The sequence below is a fragment of the Lissotriton helveticus genome, chromosome 4_1 (assembly GCF_964261635.1).
Source record: "Lissotriton helveticus chromosome 4_1, aLisHel1.1, whole genome shotgun sequence".
Lineage (NCBI taxonomy): Eukaryota > Metazoa > Chordata > Amphibia > Caudata > Salamandridae > Lissotriton > Lissotriton helveticus.
In genome coordinates this window covers 1,625,077,763-1,625,098,129 of record NC_136063.1, presented here as the reverse complement: position 1 = coordinate 1,625,098,129, position 20,367 = coordinate 1,625,077,763, and the positions used below count along the sequence as shown (strand labels likewise).

General features: G+C 43.8%; 1 protein-coding gene across 2 annotated transcripts in view; it reads left to right on the top strand.

Moving 5' to 3' along the window:
• Positions 1–511: 511 nt before the first annotated feature.
• PPP1R17 (protein phosphatase 1 regulatory subunit 17) overlaps positions 512–20,367 on the top strand; it is a 143,118-nt gene continuing 123,262 nt past the window's right edge. For both annotated transcript variants that reach the window (XM_078685872.1, XM_078685871.1), the window contains exons 1-2: positions 512–635; positions 14,355–14,462. In XM_078685872.1, coding sequence (XP_078541998.1) covers positions 14,384–14,462 — 79 coding nt within the window. In that variant the 5' untranslated portion in view covers positions 512–635; positions 14,355–14,383. The remainder of the gene's footprint in view (positions 636–14,354; positions 14,463–20,367) is intronic.

The following is a 20,367-nucleotide window of genomic DNA, read 5'->3' as shown; positions in this document are numbered from 1 at the left end:
TTAAGAATGAACCCCCCTCACCGCAGTCCAGCTGCTTCCCTCTCCTATCATTTGATCTCGTCCCTTGGTACCTTTGCTCGCAGCTTTCCTCCCCCCTTCGTCTTGCATCAGTTAAAAGCCTTGTTCCCGCTGCCTTCTGCGCTGCCACTGATTGACCGACAAGTCTGGCTGTTACAAGTGGACCCTTTCGTTCACCACTCTACAAGCATGTGGAATTGCCGCTTTACGGATTTTACTGGCCTATGACATCCCTAACCTCAACCTAAATGTTGTTTCGGCCTTTCTTTCAGAGTTTGGAGAGTTCGATTTTGACCAGCACAGAAGCCCCGCCCAGCCTTTATTAAAAAACAAAAAGTTATTATTTTTTTTGTAACTATCATTCTATCTTGCTGAGATTTCGAAAGGCAGCAAATCTGCATCACCGCCCAGTCCGGCAGCGAGGGCGAAGGTTAGACCTCCCTGCACGAGTTGGGTTACTTTTTTTTTTTTTTTTTTTTGCATCATGCATTACTATGACAACTGCTGCAGCTGCTCGCTAGATAAGTAGTGCGGGTTCACGGAGCAGCAGCAGAGCAGACGACCCTGCCCCAGTGAACAGAGAGACGCAGTATCGCAGCATCCCAGCCTCCTCGCTGGTAAGTACCGCCGCTTGTTGGCAACCCTTCCTTGCCCTCTGAAGAGGATGCGGCTTCTGAGAGGTAAGACGTTTGCAGGTGCAGGCAATGTAGACAGATAGTCACGGGTAGCAGTTAGCACAGACAGCCGACCGTGCGTGCACACAGCAGCTCCTTTCTTAACACACGAGCCCAAATAGAATGCTAATGTCCTACCGACACGACTGTCTGCCCTCAGGGCGCACGCGACTAAGACACCATGACACTCTTTCTTGCAAGCACAGCGTAAAAGTTCGCCACGAACAAACTTTGGATCTTTATGAAGCTGAGCAAGTAACTTTTGTGTGGCTCCTTTGGGTGATTGGGTGATGTGTTCTGCGCTTTTCGTTCTGCCTAGTACGTTAGTGATGTGTTCTGGACTTTTCGCGCTGCAGACGGGGTGGAAAGATAGTTACTATGTAAATAAACATTTAAGTGCGTTTGCTTTGAATGTGATATCCATTTACATTTTAAAAGAAGGGTCATTCTGTGATGCTCGTGACCGATACACGCTGCCACAAAAAGTGCCCAAGAATATACCAATTGTCTCGTGAATATTTCTTGAACGTATGCTCTTTTGTCTGGACAGACTAACGTACACGCCTACCGGATACTTACCTATGCGTACAGAAGTGCTTTAGCGGTAAAACAATAAGTTGCGGGGGCCCACAGCAGCGGTGGGCGCATCTTGCCACCACCGGCTCAAATTAAACACTGGTATGCAGCATGTATAGGTAGCAGTTCCCACTATGCGCACCACCTACCAAATAGCAGTCGAGTTTTCGGCAGCTGTGGAGGTTTTATCTATTCCTAGTAGCAACTTCTCTGTGTGTTTACCTGCATAGAAAATAAACCGTATTACATAATATGTCGCTCAATTAATAGTGAAGAACTGACTTTGCACACACATGACTTCATCATATCAATCGCTGAATTGAATGACAGTGACTGACGAAGGACGGCTGTTACTGACTACTTTGTTCACTTGCATTAGGGATCATGGTTCACAGATTCAGGACTGGCTGAGATTTGCCAATTCTTTATGTAGGAATTCTGTCAAAATGTTAGTTTTTCTCCAATTGCATATCTGGACTGGGGGTCAGATTTGGGGACATTTCTGGGTCGGCCTCCCTACAAAAGATGATGAACAATTTAAACTCTGCTGTGTGTGGAGATTCACATACTGCCTGCAGGTAATCGGCCATTATGGAAATGCACACATATTTTATCTTGTGAAGGGCAGTCCCATGGTGTACATCGTTGTAGGGAAAGAGTTTCTCTATCAGTAAACCGATTTTCTTCGTGCTGAAACAAAAAATAGTAGTGTGCAGATTCGTATTTGCTTTAGATTTATGCATGCAGAATTTCCTATTCATTGGAAAATCTAGTTGTGTAAAGTATAATGCATCGAAGTGGTAAAATGTGGTAAAACCACACATGAAAACATACAGCAGCCAGAGTTTTTCTCAACAGTAGTCAATTCTCTAGAGGCCTGGGAGAGGTCACACAGGAGAAAATATCCACGGTTAAACTCCAGGAGTTTGTGTGTCGGCCCTCTAATGTCTGCAGGTGCTAATGAAGGAGTCAGGGGGTCAGTGGATGCCAGTTGGTGGAGGGCAGTTCTTTTCACGCCATCAGCGTGAGTGCTTCTCATCTAAGGCACTCCTTTTGAGTTACACGGAACTCACATTTTGAGTCGACACTGGACGTTCTTCCCGAATTCAGTATTCTGACTAATGTGGTAAATTACGTAAAATCAGGGAGAATATGCCCCTGGATAAAGGCCTTGAATTCAGGAATTACCTGTGCAAATGAAGGGGAAAACATTGATTTTCAAAGTAATGACCTTTTCTGTGTATGTCTGGGAATAAATAGTGCGGTAATTTTGCATAATAGTCTTGCTGATCATTGCAGAATTTACTAATTCCATGTGAAACATTGCAGCATCATACATTCTGATACCTTTGAAGTTAGGGCCTAAAGAGTCTGATGCGTGTAACATTTATTCCTCTCATTCCTTGTACTCCGAAACAGTTGAAATAATATATTTATATTGTTTAAATGTGGCAGCTGAACCATTAAATCAATTTGGAATAGTCACTGTGAGCTACTAAATAAAAACTAATTTTGAGTTCATATGAGTTATCTCTGGCCGATAAGAGAGATTAGTTGATTCTCCATTGACCTTTACATTTTGTTAAAGACCACGTTAGTAGTTCAATGATAGTGCAATTTCACGACCACTGTTTTGGCCAGTTCCTGTTCAGTACCATAGGCCCACCCGTATCCGAGAGGTACTGATTATTGGCAGAGGTGTGTGAATACTGTTTGGTGGGTCTTTTGCTGTTCCCACAAATTGCCTAACTTTCCCTCTAGCAGGGAATTCTGTTTATTGAACCAAAGTTTGATATTTGCAGGGCATTCTGGGTAGACAAATGTTGTGGCATCCACACGGCCTAGGACTGTAGTTTTCAGAAATGGCTGGTGTTGCTAGTCCTCCCTAGGTGTCCTGCCCCAATCTACTCGCACCCCAAAAATCCACCTAATTCCATACACTTCCCATGGGCCATTCCTTTCCCAGACAATAGGTCTATATTTACATATATGAGGACTGTTCTAATCAGGAGAAGTGTGGAAAAGAAATGGTATGTTTGCTGTTATCTCTTGAATTTTGTATTCATTTGAGTGTCCATTATCAAGTGACGCATGGTCAGTACATAGTGATCATGTAAAACACAGCTTCTTTGTTGGCTCTGGGCAGTGTGGGCTTCTGAACAACCTTCAAACACTTTACATGTATGTGATACAGAATTCTGTACCTCAGCAAGGAGCCAGATGCTTACTGATTTTTTTCCTAGGCCTAGAAGAAATCCAAACAGAGTCTGACTTCTTGCTGTCGCACAGAACTTTGTGTCTGTGCCCCGGCAGAGAGCCAGATGTTGTTTGGATTTTTTCTTAGGCTAACACATATCCCAGCATCCACTGGCTCTGTGCAGAGACGCAGTTCTGTCGGAGGCAGGGGATGCAGTGGGGACTGACCCATTGCCCCTTTGTGTGTAAGATAGTTGTTGATGGCAGTCACTCTGGCAAACAGCAAAACTCTTAAAAAGGTTGGGTCGCAGAGGAAGAATGTGGCAGAGGAAGATGGAAAAGAGGCAGAGAGAGTATGTCTAACAGGGCTCGAGTAATTTAAAGCATGTCTATGCTCCCGTGCCAATTGACTTTAATTCAGATAGGCTGCTCTGTCTCACTAAGCCAGTAAAAACTGGACATGTGTTATTTTGGGGTTTGGAATATGAAAGTCACTTCACTGATGGTTCGTCCAGCTTGTACTGGTCACATGTGTGATATAATGGGCTAATTCATATATTTCAGAGTGGCTTGCTTTGCCTATAAGCGGTACAAAAGGGCGTGGTGATGGACGGAGCATCTGAACCAATTAAACACTCACACCCAGACAATAGATCTGGGTTTAATCCATCATCGTTCTTTAGCCCACTCTGCCACCCCAGTTCAGACATGGCTATATGCAAATCAGTCTGACCCTGTGCCTCATGGGAACAGTCCAGCCCGAACTGCTAAGCCATGCCTTCCCTGGACCGGAAACAAGCTTCCGAGGACCGGTTTCTGGCATTACAGCCGTCTTCAGCCCGGCTTGCTTGAATCCAGTGGGAAAGTGAGCAAGGGACTCACGTCTGAGCATACCCTGCCACACTTATGACGGCCAAAAGCGGTACAAAAGGGGGTGGTGATGGACGGAGCATCTGAACCAATCAAACACTCACACCCAGTCAATAGATCTGGGTTTAATCCATCACCGTTCTTTAGCCCACTCTGTCACCCCAGTTCAGACATGGCTATATGCAAATCAGCCTGACCCGCAATTTTGCGATTTCTTTAATTGCGAAAATTAAAAAAATGTTAATGCATCCCAAAAATGGGAATTGCATTCGCAAACGGCCGAATTTTGCGATTTGCACCATTTGCGAATGCAATTTCCTTTGATGCATGTGCCCCTGAGACTTATCTAAGGGCATCAGGACATAGGGGCTCCACTTAGAGTTAGAAGCCACCAGCAGGGCACAGGGCAGGTCCAGTGGGAACTGGCCAGCTGGTCTCTTTAAGAAAGTGGGAGTTTTGTAGCTTTTGTGTCCATGAAGCTTAACAGGAGGCCAGCCAACTGATTGATTCCTGGAGTCCATTTCTTGCACTTGGGTACAAGTAGGAGCAGTAAGAGCCATGGGGGTTCTCATCACAGATCACAACTGTAGATGCAGTCATTATTCTCTCTTCCATAAGTCCAGCAGTGTTCTGAGGATGGTACTGGGGTGCTACATTTATGCCCACTGCCCACTGCCAACCCATAGGTGGGGGAAATTCCTGGCCACAGAGGCAAAAGTTCCCAGCACTTCTTCTCTGTGTTTCTGTAAACTATTCCACAGTTTTCTTCTTTACCTAAAACCAAGAGGGCAGAACCGTTCTTCTCCTGAGCAGAGCTCCCTGTATCCACCCAGAGGTGTGGCTACAATAATGGGTAATCCGTCTCCTGTTGTCACTCAAAACCACTCTGGGGCAACTCCTCTCCTACTGGGATTGGTGCCTGGCTGACTGGCAGGACAATAAAGATGGCCAGCCCAGATATGAACTACATCAGCCTGTGACAGGCTAGGCATCCTTTGAAGTTGATTAAGTACTAGGTCACAGTCCAGCTTGCCAATTTGCCGGGGAAGGTCAATGGCTCTCCCTTTCCCTCAGCTCTGGGAGCCACTTCACACCTAATCAAGGAGCCATTTAGTGCCCGAGTGACAGAGAACACTGTCCGAAAGGTACATTTGGCTCAGACAGGAAACTGACAGCTTTCTGAAAGTGTTGTTTTCAAAATAGTAAAATAATGCTCGACTTCACTATTAAGTTAGATTTAAAATTACTAATAAAATAAGTCCTTGGATCATTTTTCTAGCTACTCCCAAACTAAAGTTAGGTATTATAAGGTGTTATAATATACCCCCTTGCTCCCCTATGGGAGATCCAGCTTATCACAGTGAAACACGTCTTCGGAGCTTTTTCACTGAACATAAACTACACATTTCCTACCTTTTCAATAGCCATACACCCTGTCCTGTGGACATTTGGGGCCTACCTTTTAGGTAACTTGTGAGTGTTAAAAAGGAAGGATTTGACCTGGCATAAGGGATATTTTGGCACGTTGAGTAGGCCGTTCTAAAACTCCCTACCCAGGCTTCAGAAGCAGACTCAAAGACATGTTTTGCATTGTAGCTTTAGTGGTGGCTCAAGTAAAACTACTGATCGGGATGAACTTGGTCACTGTATCTGGCCCATGCTCTATCATGGTCAGCCTTATACTTTACAGTTGTCCTGGTCTAGCATTACCAGTTACTCAAGGGGGGCGATTTGCGCTTTCTGGTGCTATTTTTATCTAAAACTTTAAAAATTCATGTCTCTGGTTCCTTTTATTGTTGTCATTTCAGTGTAATTATGTTCATTAACATATTCTCCATTTTTTAAACTTGGAGTGGGATTTTTACTGTGTTGTGCTTTAGATTTTGTTAACTGTTTTGTACTTCTAAATGCTTTACATATTTTCTTGTGTTAAGCTGATCTGCTGTTAGACCTGGCACCATTGGCGTGGGTCTCCCTTCCATTTTTCGCTGTTGTCTCCTCTGTTTTTGCTGGTAGTAGATGCTCTGGGCGCTGTGCCACTGCCATTCAGCGCCACAGCGCAAATGCTGCCTGTGTAAATATGACTGTGAATTGGTATATCCCTGATTGGCTTATTTGGTTTACCTGTTAGTCCCTAGTAGTGTGGCCTGTGTGTGCCCAGGGCTGGTAACCCAAATGCTGCTGGTGAGTCTGCAGCGCTGGTTTGCACCACCTACAGAAGTAGCTTTTAAAGTGTACCTCAGACCTGCCTCTGCAGTGTCTGCGTGCAGTCCAGTACTGCCATCTTGGCTTTGAAGTGCCCACACTTCCCAGCCCCTGACCCTTCCCTTAGCATCATAGCAGTCACCCCTATGGTAGGTGCATTGTGTGTGTAAGGTAGGACATGGCTTGATATGTGTAGCATGTCCTGGTAGTGAATCACCCTCCATTTTGTTTTCACTGCTGCAAGGCTACCTGTTCTCCATAGGCTAGAATGGGCAGACTGGCTATTACATCTTATAGACCTATCTGACTCAGGGAACATGGTAGAAATTCGAGTTTAGTATGCCTGAAGTCAGAATGATAAAATACACATTTTAGTGAAGTTGGTTTTAACATTCTGTGTTTGAGAATACCACTTTTAGAAAGTAGGTATTTTCTTGCGTAAGACTTCCAGTGTGCTCTGCTGTTATGTGTATTGGCTGTCTGGGTTTAGAGGGGCAATGCAGGCTGAGTCAGACCTGGGTTGAATAGAGAGATCTGCATTGAGTACTAGGGAGGGGTAGCTCCTCGACCTGAATAGGGCTGTGCCTGGCAAGGTGAATGCTGGCTCCACCTCCTACTGTGCGTCTAATGGCAGACCCCCTCTTTCTGAAAGGAAGGATGCAGCCTGGTAAACAAAGTGCTCCAGGCCTGAGCAGAACTGCATACACGAGGCACATAATACACCTCAAAATTAACCTCCTGAAGGGCAACCACTCTTTTGCAGATGCGATGTGAAACTAAGTCATTGCCATTTTTAGAATATACTTCCTAAGAGGCTTGTGATCGGTTTTGACCACAAACATTTGTCCCAAAGACATTCTCTGAGTTTCCTTAAGGCCCAAAACACCCAATGCCTCTTTTTCCACAACTGAGTAGTTAACCTCAGCATCCCTTAAGCCTCTTGAAAGGGAAAGAATTGTCCTGTCATGACCTCCGGACCTCTGAATTAAGAGTGCACCCAATCCTTTAGAACTGGCATCGGTCATAATCTGTGTCTCATCCCTAACGTCAAATCTGCCTATTTCTGATGCACCCTCCGAGCTTTCCTTTATGTCCTTAAACTCTCTCTCACAAGATCTAGAACTCTTTCCTATTTCCAAGTAAAGTCCTCATGCACATCGTTCTCACATCACATCTGGACATAAACCTGTTATAAAATGTGGCCATATCTTTACATTTTACCAATTCCTCCTTGTCTTGGAGTGGTGGTAGATTTTTGATGGCACACACCAAGGCAATCTTGGGTCGAATGCCATTGCCCAAGATCAGATGGCCCAAGTACTCTATTTCGCACACATTAAATTTCCACTTCCCAGATTTTAAAGTAAGCCCAATCCCCTGTATCTACTCAGCACATCGCACAACCTCTCAGCATGCCCTCCATGGTTAGTACCATAAACTAGTATGTTATCCTGATAGACCTTTACTCCTTTGACACCTTTCAAAATGCTCTCCATGTCCCTGTGAAAATTCGATGTCGCAGAAATCAAACCAAACGGCATCCTCAGAAATATGAAGGTGCAAAAGGGAGTGACAAAAGTGGTTAGTTCCTGGGAGGAAGGATGAAGCTTGAGCTGGTGGTATGCCAATTTCAAATTGAGAGAAGAACAATGCTTGGCACCATCAAGAAAACATAAAATGTCATTGATATTCGGAAGTGGTAAGTTGTCCACAACAACTGATTTGTTGAGTTCTCCGATCCACACACAGTCTGGCCTCTCCAATGGCCTTGCCTGCCATCACAACTTGTGCGACCCACTCCAAAGCTTCAACTGCCTGGATGATTGATGCCATTATCCACCAACTTATCCAATTCCACCTTCATGCTTTACCTTACCAGCATTAGAACCCCTCGCACTTCGGCAGCTTTTGTTGAACCCTCATTTTTAGCTTAATCAAGTGCATATATTCCTTGAGACAACCCAACTCTTTCCTGAAAACAACAGGAAACTTTTCCTCTCATGCATCATCACCAGTTGATCCTAATTAGGGTCAAGATATACATTTAAGTCATGTTGGTGAAACTAATGAGGAAATCTCACTTGATCACAACATAGATTTTACTTGGTACTACTCGGTCCTTAAACTCAATAGTGCCCCAAATCTACCCTAGTAGCTTAGTGGGTTCACCTCCATATCCCTTTAATTTCCCATATGGTTTCAACAGTTTTAACTTAATTTTCAAACAAAGACTTGGAAATGAGTGTCATCTTTGTGCCCAATCAGCAAGAATGGTCTCGTAGGGTCCATCAGGCATATTATCTTTCGTTTGCAGTATGGTAACCTCCACAATTGATCTATTAAGATCGTAATAATCATCATCACACCCAATATTAAATACTTTCTTAGCTCTGTTGGTGGATATGCACCACTTCGAATGGCCCTTCTCGCCACACACTTGGCATATAACTTTCCACCCAGGATAATTCTTAAAATTTACCATATGGCCAACCTTCCCACATTGGAAACATAACCACCAAACATTTTAGTGGTTTTGGTTGCAGTTTTTCTTTGCGCTATTTTGCTTTTAGTAGATTTATCTTGAACCATTTTTACCACTACATTGTCAGATATCTCACTGCCACTATTGCTGTTCCTAATAATCTCCACACACACTTTTTAATGTTCATACAACTTAGCATTTGTGACTACTTCTTGCAAAGAAGGGTTGTCCTTCTGCCACATGTTTTCCTTTGCTTTATTTAATGAACACCCCAACATAAAATGTTCCTTCAGAAGTTTTTGCAGTTGCCACCAAGATTACAAGTTGAAGCCAACCTACGAAGCTCTGTTATATATTGCTCCACTGACTCTCCTTGTCTTTGCATCCTCTTCCCAAATTGATAACGCTCGAGCACTGTGCTCAATTTGGGGAGATAATGCAAGTACAATTTTCTTCGACAAATCTCGTAGTCATTAAGATTTGCAGCATCAGCATTAGATACATCTGGAAGATCTTCGAACACCTCCTCAACCTTAGTGACGTCCCACACACCCTTGTGCAATGGCTGAACACCTTCTTGCATTTCAACCAAGGTACCGGTGGGTCACCTGGTGATGCCAGGAAAAATGGAGGCAGTGTGACGTTGTGCATGATGCACAAAATAGGCAAACTGATAATAAACGGTAATTATGTTTGGTTGTAACAGTATCTAGCGGATAAAAAGACCCCATAATCACCTAATTCAGGACCAATACCCATAACCAGATCACAGAATGAAAAATTATGACATATAAAGGCAATGGCAAGTGAAAGGAAATATGGTGAAGCAAACAGGCACAGCAGAACAGAAGTAGTTCACGACCCAAGAAGGTTGTGGTCAATATAATGGCCTTAAGCAATTCTCAGGAATTCAGCAGAATACCAGGTGCATGGCTATTGTGTCAAAATGACAGGGAACACAGTACCACACAGTACCACACAGATGTCAGGTCATGCCTCAAAGACATACTACGGGCGCACAAGGGCTTGCCCCAAAGATGTGCTTCAGCTGCACACCATTGTTCACCCCACCAGCACACTTAGGTGTGCACTGCCGAAGGAACTGTCACGTCATCGCAGGCAACAATGACTAGGAGTAGTTGTCCAAGCTTAAAACAAACTCTTGTTGCGGCGCCAAGTAAGCTTGTTAATTTTATCCAGAGCTGAGATACAGAACTAGCCTCCAATGGCTGTTAGACTTCCGCTAAGGTTGCCAGGCAACAAAGTGTTGAGGCACGCTGCAGCTCATCATGTCTTGTTGACTACAAGGCATAAACAGAGGCAACCACACGTTGGTGCACAGTATAGCGTGTCTCTGTCGGCAACTCCCTTGAGCTCCTCAGAATACCATGATGCCGGTCTCAATCTCCATCTCTTAAGCTCACAGCGCAGTCATCTTCTTGTGCCGTCTCTTGAGCTCACAGTGCAGCGATTGTTACATTGGCACACCCTTAAACAACCATCACCTCCATGTGAGGGGTAAGAGTGCACCTAGAGTATGCAGTATAATTAAAACGCTATCCTCCATTGTACTTGCGCAAAAAAAACATTTGTATTAGGGCTAAAACTTTACAATGTCTCCAGCTGCAGGTGTCTGAATCCTCAAGTCGTCACCAAATGTAAAAGTTTATTGCAAGTACATTGCAATCGTCCACAGACACAGCCAGAGGAAGGTCCACTATGTCCTGTCACCAACCATCAACTCCAACACATTCTGGAGCTCCTTCCATTCCAGATGATGATGATACCAGGTTACAGAACACCACACCCCTCTCTCACACCTAGGGCCTAATTACAAGTCTGGCGGTCCAAGAACCGACAGACTTGTGGGGCCTGGCAGTGGCAATCAAGCCACCGCTGTACCGGTGTTGCAACCGCCCCATTGCAAGTGGGGCAGTGTGACTGCCATTGCACTGCTGCAGCCATCAGGAAACTACTGTTTCCCGGCAGTGCCGTGGCTGTCAGGGCCTCAGTAGTATGCTGATGGTGCTGCTGCGGCACTGCCATGCCTATCACAAGTTTCAAGACCGCCAGTAGTATCATGGAGGTTTTTCCTACATGAGAAGGCTGGCAGTCCAGAAACAAAGTCAGGGAGCCCTACAGGGCCCACTGTTGCCCATTTGCATGGGGATGCATGCAGGGGGGCACAACATGCCATAAAGGGACTGTTTTTGGTGTTCCCATTGGGGTGCCAATTTTCAGAGGTACCCCTGTGGAACAACCAAAACCAGCCCACCAGACACAAGGAAACTCGTAATCTGGCAGGCGGTGCAACCACGGGTTTGGCGGGCTCCTACATTGCCAAACTTATAATCAGGCTCTTAGTGAGATTGACAGTACAGACGTGACTTGCTAGACAAACACCATGGTTCTTGACTGTGTGATAGGTCATGCCTGTACTGTCAGTCAAACTAAGTATAAGACTGGGTCGATCCTAGCAACCAGAATCACCCTTTCCAAGTTGAAAAACAATCATCTTGTGACTGGGTGATGGGGGCACACATAGTGGTGGCTGCAGGAGCCTGGAAGGATGACAGGTAGTACAACCATAAATGTCCCCCCTCCCTGGCTCTGCCACTGTCTCATACATAATAGCTGGATTTGTAGGCATAGATTTGCTGTGAAGATGTCTCCTGGATTCAGGTGCCTAGTCCTGACATCTGTATCAGGCATTCAGGCAACTAGGTGCAATCCTGGTAATCTCCACAACGGCCCCAACAGCGCTAGGAAGCCTGGCTGCACCTTGGGGGTGCCCAGGAGTGGGCACCTCACAGGAAAAAAGCCAGGAAGGGTTTCACAGCGGTATGCGTACAAGCGCCGGAGAGACCCCATGTGGGGTGATTCGGGCGCTATACAAGTACTACAACATTTACAACATTTTATATCCCTACTAGGATTGATACAGTTTCTATTAGTATATTGAAATATAGATGGGCCAACTCACTAGTGGTACTGGTAGTATGATTGAGAGTTTGGAGGCATAGCCTCCAGACTCTATATCCTGGTCAGTCATGCAGCATAGGTCAACCAGACACAGGGCTGGAATTCACGTGTAAAAGGGAGCTGCAGCGCAAGAGCACTCACATGATAGGCAACTCAACCGTCTTTTGGACAATGTTAGATTATTCCATGCATGTCCAAAGTCTTTTCTATTTGTGAGAGAGAGAGAGACACATATTATTATAACAGCACTTATAGAGCGCACAGCTACTCCAAAGAGTGTCCCGACGTGTCCCCTACAGGGCGGTTAGGAGGAGCAGGCACAGTTTAATTAAAGAGTGGGGTTTTCAGATTCTTTCTAAAAAACTCTGAATCACTCATAGCTCGTAGGTCAGAAGGGAGTTGATTTCAGGCCACGGCACCCAAGCAGGTCAGTGATCTGCCACTGGCTCTCTCTCTCTCTCTGAGGATTCTAGGAGTGCAAGCAAGCAGCTTATTTGAGGATCGCTGTTACCTAGACAGAATGTGGAAGCTGAATCTTGATTCCAAGTAGGAAGGTCCACTACCATATAAAGTAGAATGTACCATCACCAGGGACTTAAACTTCACTCTTTCTTTCATAGGCAATCAGTGAAGGCCATGGAGATGCAGCATGACATTAGCCCTCTTAGGGAGGTTGAGTAGCAACTGGGCCACCGCATTCTGGATCACCTGAAATTTATTGAGAGGGTATCCTGGCAAGCCGGCATATAACGCGTTGGCATAGTCAATGTGAGACATAATCAAGGCTAGGATGACCGTTTTCCTAGCAGGTACAGGTAGTAGCGGTAAGAATCTCATTAGCGCTTTCTAAATCCCAAAGCATGTTCCCTACAGACTTTTAAATTTGAGACCCAAAGGACCGCTTGTCCTTGAACCATATCCCTAAGTTTAGTACCGGGCCACCCTGAGGCGTAGGCGGGGGAGACTCACCTGGCCAAAAAGAGAGCCAGAACTGTGGAGGGAAGTTCCCAAAGAAAATATTCTCCATCTTGTTCTCATTACATTTCAGTTGGGCCTTTGCTAAACAGTGAAAAACTGCGGTGAGGCAGGCTTTCACACGTGAGCAATTTGCTTTACTCCCCTTATTCCAGGAAAAGAGCAGCTGTGTATCATCGGCTTATGACATGACTATGGCCTCAAGTTGGTCTGCTATTTGAATTAACAGGGACATGTAAATTTCAAACAACAAGGCGGTCAAAACCGAGCCCTAAGGTAACCCAGTGTGAAATTTTTGAGAGGCGGCTGAGAAGGGAGGAATCCAAATTGGTTGGGTTCCATCTTCCAAATAGGATTTAGGCCAATTCCAGGCTAAACCATCCACCCCAATCTCCCGTAAATGGTGTGCACATGTGCATGTGTGTGTGTGGAGGATGAGTACTGGCAGTAAAACAGTGACAGTGTCTTACCCCAAATAACAAGTTAATACATTTGACCTAGCTCATTATCTCATGAAAATAAATCACCTAAGTTTAATTTGAAGCCAAAAAATTTAAAAGTTTCCACCTTAGTTTCCTTACCCTCTCTTCTGTTCTTTTTTTGCTTTCATTCACACTCTTGATTGTATTTTTTTCTGTTCTAATTCCTTTATTCCACAATTTTTTACTGGGCTTTTGCTCTTTACTATTGTTTTCTTTAGCTCTCTCTAATTCCATGACTCACCATCTTTCTCTCCATCTTTCTTTCTCTTATACAGTATTTTCTATGCTCTTCCCCACAGTTTACACACCGTACTGTATTACTCTCAACCGTTTTCTTTCCAATATTCCGCCTGTTTCATTGTATAAAAAAAGTGCCTTGTGGAGCCTAGATCTTAATTTGGCAAAAATTGTGTCATTTTTTTTATTCATAGTATAAGTTTCTGTAATTGCATTAAATAGAGCTAAAGAGCATGTTGCGGGAGTGTATAAACCAATACAGTCCCTTGAAAGCTCTTTCTGCAGGATACTTTCAAAGTTCTTCTTAAGAAGAATACATTTTCACAAATGTCTTTTCTGTCATTTCTTAGACGTGACTTTTGAGACTTCCGGTTATCCAAATAATTTAAAAAGACTTCCCTTCGCCCCGTACAACATAGAAACTAGTCTTAACAGAACGTTTCAAATGACCGATATAAGACTCCATGGGTCAGTTTAGATTATTTATTTATGATTTTTTTTTAAAGCGCTCAAAGCACTAATTAATATGGGGTCATTTCACCGGACAGTGGTTGCACACTGTTCTGTTTATGGTAAATGTCTAGATAGGAAATCTTAATGAGTTAAATACAATCTGAGCAAACTGTGTGAATGTTGCATGTGTTTCTCGTTTTACAGAATCACAAGGACTAGACAAACACTCCACAATGTCTACAGAGTGCATGCAGCTGCTGGATCCCTCAGAAGACAGGCTGGACAAAGGGGACTCGCGCCTCAACCATCTAGGTAAAGGTTTCCCAGTTCTACGGGTTGTTTAGTAGCATACGAGTCTTCCCATACAAATGAACGGTGGCAGATTGTGCGACCCCCATGAAACCTGAGAGAGCTGCCTTCTGGGCACCCATCTCGCGCCAGATGGGCCAGAGAGGAGTGCATTGCCCTGGGGTCAGGTTCCCTGCAGTTCCAGGAAAAAAATAGTTAGCCCCCTGCCTGCCATGATCCACATCAATTTCTGAGACAAGTCATTTCGTCTAACAGAAATATGAAACCAGCGTATGCCTGACTGATATCATTCTACCCTCTCCCTACTTACCAATCACATTGCTTTGGTGAACACTGGCGGGTATATTTACTAAGGTTTAGCGCTGTGTTTGCATCACAAAAGTGACGCAAATCAACGCTAAATCTTTTTTACTAATTTACCTTCCAGCGCTAAACTTGTTTAGAGCTGGAACTTCACTCAAAAGTAGCGCAAAGCAGGGCACAGAGATGATTTGCATTACTTAGCGCTAAGAGGGTGTACCATAGAGGGTGCATGGGCATTTCCGTTCAACCACCTAAAGTTTCTGCCACTAAGTCCTACTTACTTAAAAAAGTAGACAGGCTTTAGCGTGAAAAAATAGAGCCCATTTCAAATAGGTGCTATGAAGGAGAAATGCTTTCATTTCTCCTTTTTTTCCGACTTTGTATGTGTGCTGCACTGTATAGCACACCACAAAGTGGGAAAGGTTTAAAGTTGCTCTAAGCATGGTATTTTGTACTGGAAGGATTACCTTCCAGTACGAAACCTATGCTAGACTCAAGGAGACACCCTTGTACTACAGCGGCGGCTGGCATCTACAGGAAGGGGAGGCGCACCCACAAAATGAAAAACCAATTTAAAGACTTACCAAACACGACATCCTCTCCTTTAGAGATCTTCTTTTGCCAATGCCCACAGGAACAGCATGACTCAGTTCCCTTCGCCAATCATCGCACTGGTCCCACAAGCTTGAAGACAGTGCTAGGATTGGTGGTAGGGGCCTCAATTAGCTCTCCACATCTCTCTGCAGGCTTTGGCTTTATCTAACCTAGAGATGTTTAAAGTGCACATGTGTGACCGGCCCCATCAAGACACCCAGCCAAAAAGACATGCACACTTTAAACGGTGCATTTGCCCACCCTCCTCCCTGCTGCTGTCACTAAGCAGCAGTCCCGCCCCGTCGTAATGCTTGGCTCGGGAAGAGGGATGTAAAATAAAATGGTAATAAAGTACCATTTGATTTTCCATCTAATGGGCTTTGGGGGGAATTTAAGTGGACTGACGCTCCTTTTCTCAAGCGGAAGAGCCATTCTTGTTACACTACGGTGCAAAGGAGTGTCAGTGGCTCACAGCAGCATATTTCTGCACCGGTGCTATTGAGAGGGGAGGAGAGTGCCATATTTCTGTAAATATGTTGGTCTTCAGCTCTCTTCTCATGCAGCACAGCATTTGCAGCTGCTGCACGGCGCTGCAAGATAATGAGTAAATCTGCCCCTGGGAATCCGTGTGTAAAACAAATTGAACCATGATTCAATGAGCGTCGCTTGCGTGAGTGTTTCAGAAACATCTCATTTCAAATTTGTAAAGGAAATTTTAACACCTATAAAAAGTTAGCCCTCCTTATACCCACAAAGTGCAAATGAACTAGAGGCGATTTCTCAAGTCTGAAGTCTAAAATGTCGTATTGTAAGTGACAAAACGTCTTAATTTTGGTTTCTTTAGAAACCTTAAGGGTAAATGGCAAAATTGCAACCTTGTAAAGCAATTTCAACTTTTATTTTGTGTTTTTTAAGATTATAGAATACTCTGTAGTTTGGGTGGCATGAAAAGTGGAGAAGTGTGGCTCAGGGGTTAGAGGCAGCAGACCCGGAAGCTGAGATCGGTCCTGGACCAGGGTTCAATTCCCCGCCTCGGCGGGTCTTGGGCTAAAAATTCCACGGACTCGATAATTCTCGCCCCGGTGCCTCCTCGACTCACGGGTTCACACTCTGCGACTCTGGGCAATAGCTTGCTTAATCTCCACAACGGCCCCTCGCGGCGGGATGCCTGACTTTCACCTTGTGGATACCCTGCTATCTCACAGGGGAATACCAGGAAGGGTTCCCAAAGCAAGCGCCGGGAAACCCACTGCGGGTAGCTGTGCGCTATATAAGCTCAACTACATTTACATTTACACACAACTACAGTAACATAAGATCCCAAAAGTTGGACATATGAAGGTGTTACAAACAAAGGCACCTGTCATATTGTCACTGTAATAACATTGCAGTACTATTAAGCAGTAGCCAGTGCGGGCCTGGCCATGTCACGGCACTCCATGCTTTTGTTGAACCCCCTAAATGCTTCTGATGGAAGTCAGGGTTAATAGATCATGCTTTAAATGAACTGATCAGCTCATGTCCATTCATTATTCATTTCATCATGAAGACGAAATATAAGCTAAGGTGTAAGACAGGCTCTGCAATCTGAAATTTGTAAAAAAAAAATAGGACTGCAAACGTTTTCCTTGAAGCACAATAAAGTGCTGAGTAAAAGTGCACCTCTACTCCGCCAATCAAAATCAGGATGACGCCTGATTCTGAACATTATTTATAACATAAAGTACTCCAGCTGTACATTATAAGGATGAGTAGCAGTCCCATGATCAGATAGAGGAATGAGCCCGAGTTCCTTTATAAGGTTATGGAACTCCAGGTTGACTTGCAATAGCCCTATTGTGTAAGTCAGGGGGTTCTTTAGACCTTATATTACATGGTTACACCATCACCTTTCCCACAAACCCCCTAAATTTTTGGTACACAGTGCTTTCAGATGAAAGATTGAGCATGTTTGTAAACATGAATATCAAAAAAAATAATTTTTAGTGCAAAATTAAACACATCTAAAAACTGTTAAATATTTGTTGGAAAAAGAGGTTAAAATCAGTTTACTACAAGTTCTTTTTAAAAAGTGGGTAGCTAGGAATGTGTAGAAACATGCAGATACATCCTAACTTTTCTATAATTACCTAAGGAGTGCAGAAAATAAACATGCTGCGATAAACATCTAATTTCTGCACCTCACAGTAAAATTAGAAAAACAAAGCAGAAGAAAGACAAGCAACGTTTCATTTTTGTTCTTTAAACAGCTGCTTTAATTTTGGTCCATGTCCTGACCTACTTTTCCTTTGGCTGCTAACAGCAGGCATTATGATGGCAGAACTCAACTGTAATAAGTTATTACAGTTGAGTGACTACAACATTTCTTTCTAATAGGGGACCTGGTGGGTGACAAGTCACCTCTTATAAAGAAGTTAGCGCAGGTTTTCATGAAGGGATTTCAGACTCCCACATACTATAACATAATAATAATGGAATTCAAGGGCTGGGTTAAAATAAAAATCTGCCCTTGGAGAGATTTTAATGCCTGCACCATATTTCACCAAGCAAATACGCATAGTGAAGAATTCGGCACTCTCACATGCTTTAGAAGTTTTGTCCACAAAAAAAGTTTTACATTGTAATATGTGGCTAAATGAATTTATTTTACAGCAAACTGTTCCTACTATGGCGTCTAAAATGCCATGAGATTTACACACAGTACTGAAATGTCACATTATTTCGGGGTCTGGTACAGTACAGGAAAGCAGGAGAAATTAAAAGTTGGTGATCATTACCTAACTTCCAGCGGCGGCCGCCATAAACAAAGGGTGATGGGGCAAATTGGGTTTTTCGGGGAGGGGGTCACAAATACAATATTAAAAAAGAAAAGCTCACCTTTTGCTGCCAGCTACTTCCAGCATCATGTTGCGTTCGCCTCCTCTCGTAGTCCTGGGTCCCAGCCCCTGTGACAAACTCCCATCCAATCTCCCTGCTGCAGAGCAGCGCGTAGATTGGTCTGAGTGGACAGGAAAGATGCCCTGCTCAGACCAGGGAGTCTTTGGGGGTTTCTCCAGTCTGGCTGCTCAATGCAACTGGGCTTGAGAAAACCTAAGTGTGCATGTGGGTTTTGGTCGTCCTGAAACGGCCAGTCAAACACACATGAGCACTTAGGGAGTGGAGTGCACGTAGCACTCCTCCTCCTCCCTCCAATGCCTCGGCTGCGCCCCTCCCAACATCACTGGCTACGAGCTGGCAAATGCAAAATAAAATGATGCAAGAACATCATTTTATTTTGAATTTGCTGTCTCTGAGCAAGGCAGTGGGGTAACGCTCTTCTGCCATTGCGGAGGAACCGCCACTGCTAATTTCCATGGTGAAGTTTGAAAGTTTGCAGAACCATACCAAATGACCGTATTTTTCATGCAGGTTGTAGAAAGGCGAGATATGTTGAGATGAATGCTTGTTATTTGCTACATGTATAACCTGTGCATGAGTAATTAGGCCTGTTTTGTGATTCAACTCAATTTACAAAGGTCACCATGCAAGTGTATATTTACTTACATGTATATTCCCTCCTCCACCTATGTGTTAATCTCCATTTTTGGCTATTCACCATTTCCAAGTAGAGATTTACACCCAGGTGTAGATTTATATGTCTTGAATGAAGTCATTGAGCCTCCTGGAGCAAAATGTACTATTATAAATTTACTATTAGTACTTTTTCTTCTGTTGGGGAAGATCTGCTCCATTGGGGCAGAGATTGTCCAACAGGACATTCTACAGAAATGTATTAAAGTTTGCTATTTAACAAAAAATATGTTATTATACAATATAAATTCATTTTCAATATTTATCATTTACCTTAGAATAATTTAATACAATTTTATAACGTATTACCCCATCAAATTAAATACGTATTAAATAAAATAATTTGAGGATATTTTTTAAATACTCGTCCTCACTATTATTTTCACTTTTTTAATTAGCTAATAAATTAGGTGAAATGAAATATATTTAACTAATTTAAAAACATTTAATTATAAAAAGGGTTTAAACATTTATTAAAATACGTTTATTATTATTTTTTAAATCAATAATTATTTGAACTTTTTATCACTTAATGAATATACACTGTGTAGTTATAGATAAGTCAGACTTTCCATAGCAAGTGTTTTTAGGTCTCGCCTTGGCAGCGCATGCGCTGCATGCGCTGTCTCAGCAAGACATAAAGTAATTTGTATGTTGGATGACATTTTATATTATTTGTTTTCTTTCTTGCTATTGGCTTAGTTGTGGTAGTGTTGTTGTAATGTCCTTTTCTGTTGGAAGTTGGTGATTTTCTAACTGCTGTGTAGTCCCGATACAGCGACGCCTAACTACAGTGTTCTTTCACTTTGCTTTCACTTCTTTGCTATCTGGTTAGCACCCTGTAGCCTGGCTGTAGCCTGCCTTTGTAATTGGAGACCTTAATGCATGCTGGCTATCTAGTTTCGTTTTAGTTATTTTCGCTTCAGTAACGAGCGAGGCAGTACCTAATCTCTCCATGTGCCATCACACATGACTGAAGCTGCGTGTCTTCATGCCGTGGCGATTTAAAAAAACAGATGCACTCTAGAAAATACTTAACGCTGTCGCCGCATATTTCTGGAGCTGCGTGTCTTCGTGCCGTGATGATTTCAAACAACGATGCACTCTAGAAAACATTTAACGCTGTGGCCGCATATCGCTGGCATGCCGAGGTAATTGCCACGCGATGATGAGCTTGAAAGAAACCTTTTGAAGGTATGTATACTTTGCCCCAATGCAGCAGAAGCGTTTCACTTGATTTGGCTTTACAACCACAGGTGATATGGCTATGGTGCCCCTTTTATCTGCACAGTGCCTGCTTCACAGCTGCCGGGCTTCATGTTTCATGAAGCTCAGCGGGCGCTATTGCAAAAAGAACGCACGTTGCAGGTACATGGCTAGTAATCTCTGCCGGGGGAATGCCTCTCCGGCCGTTCCCCTGCCTCCCGGGCTTGAGATGGGG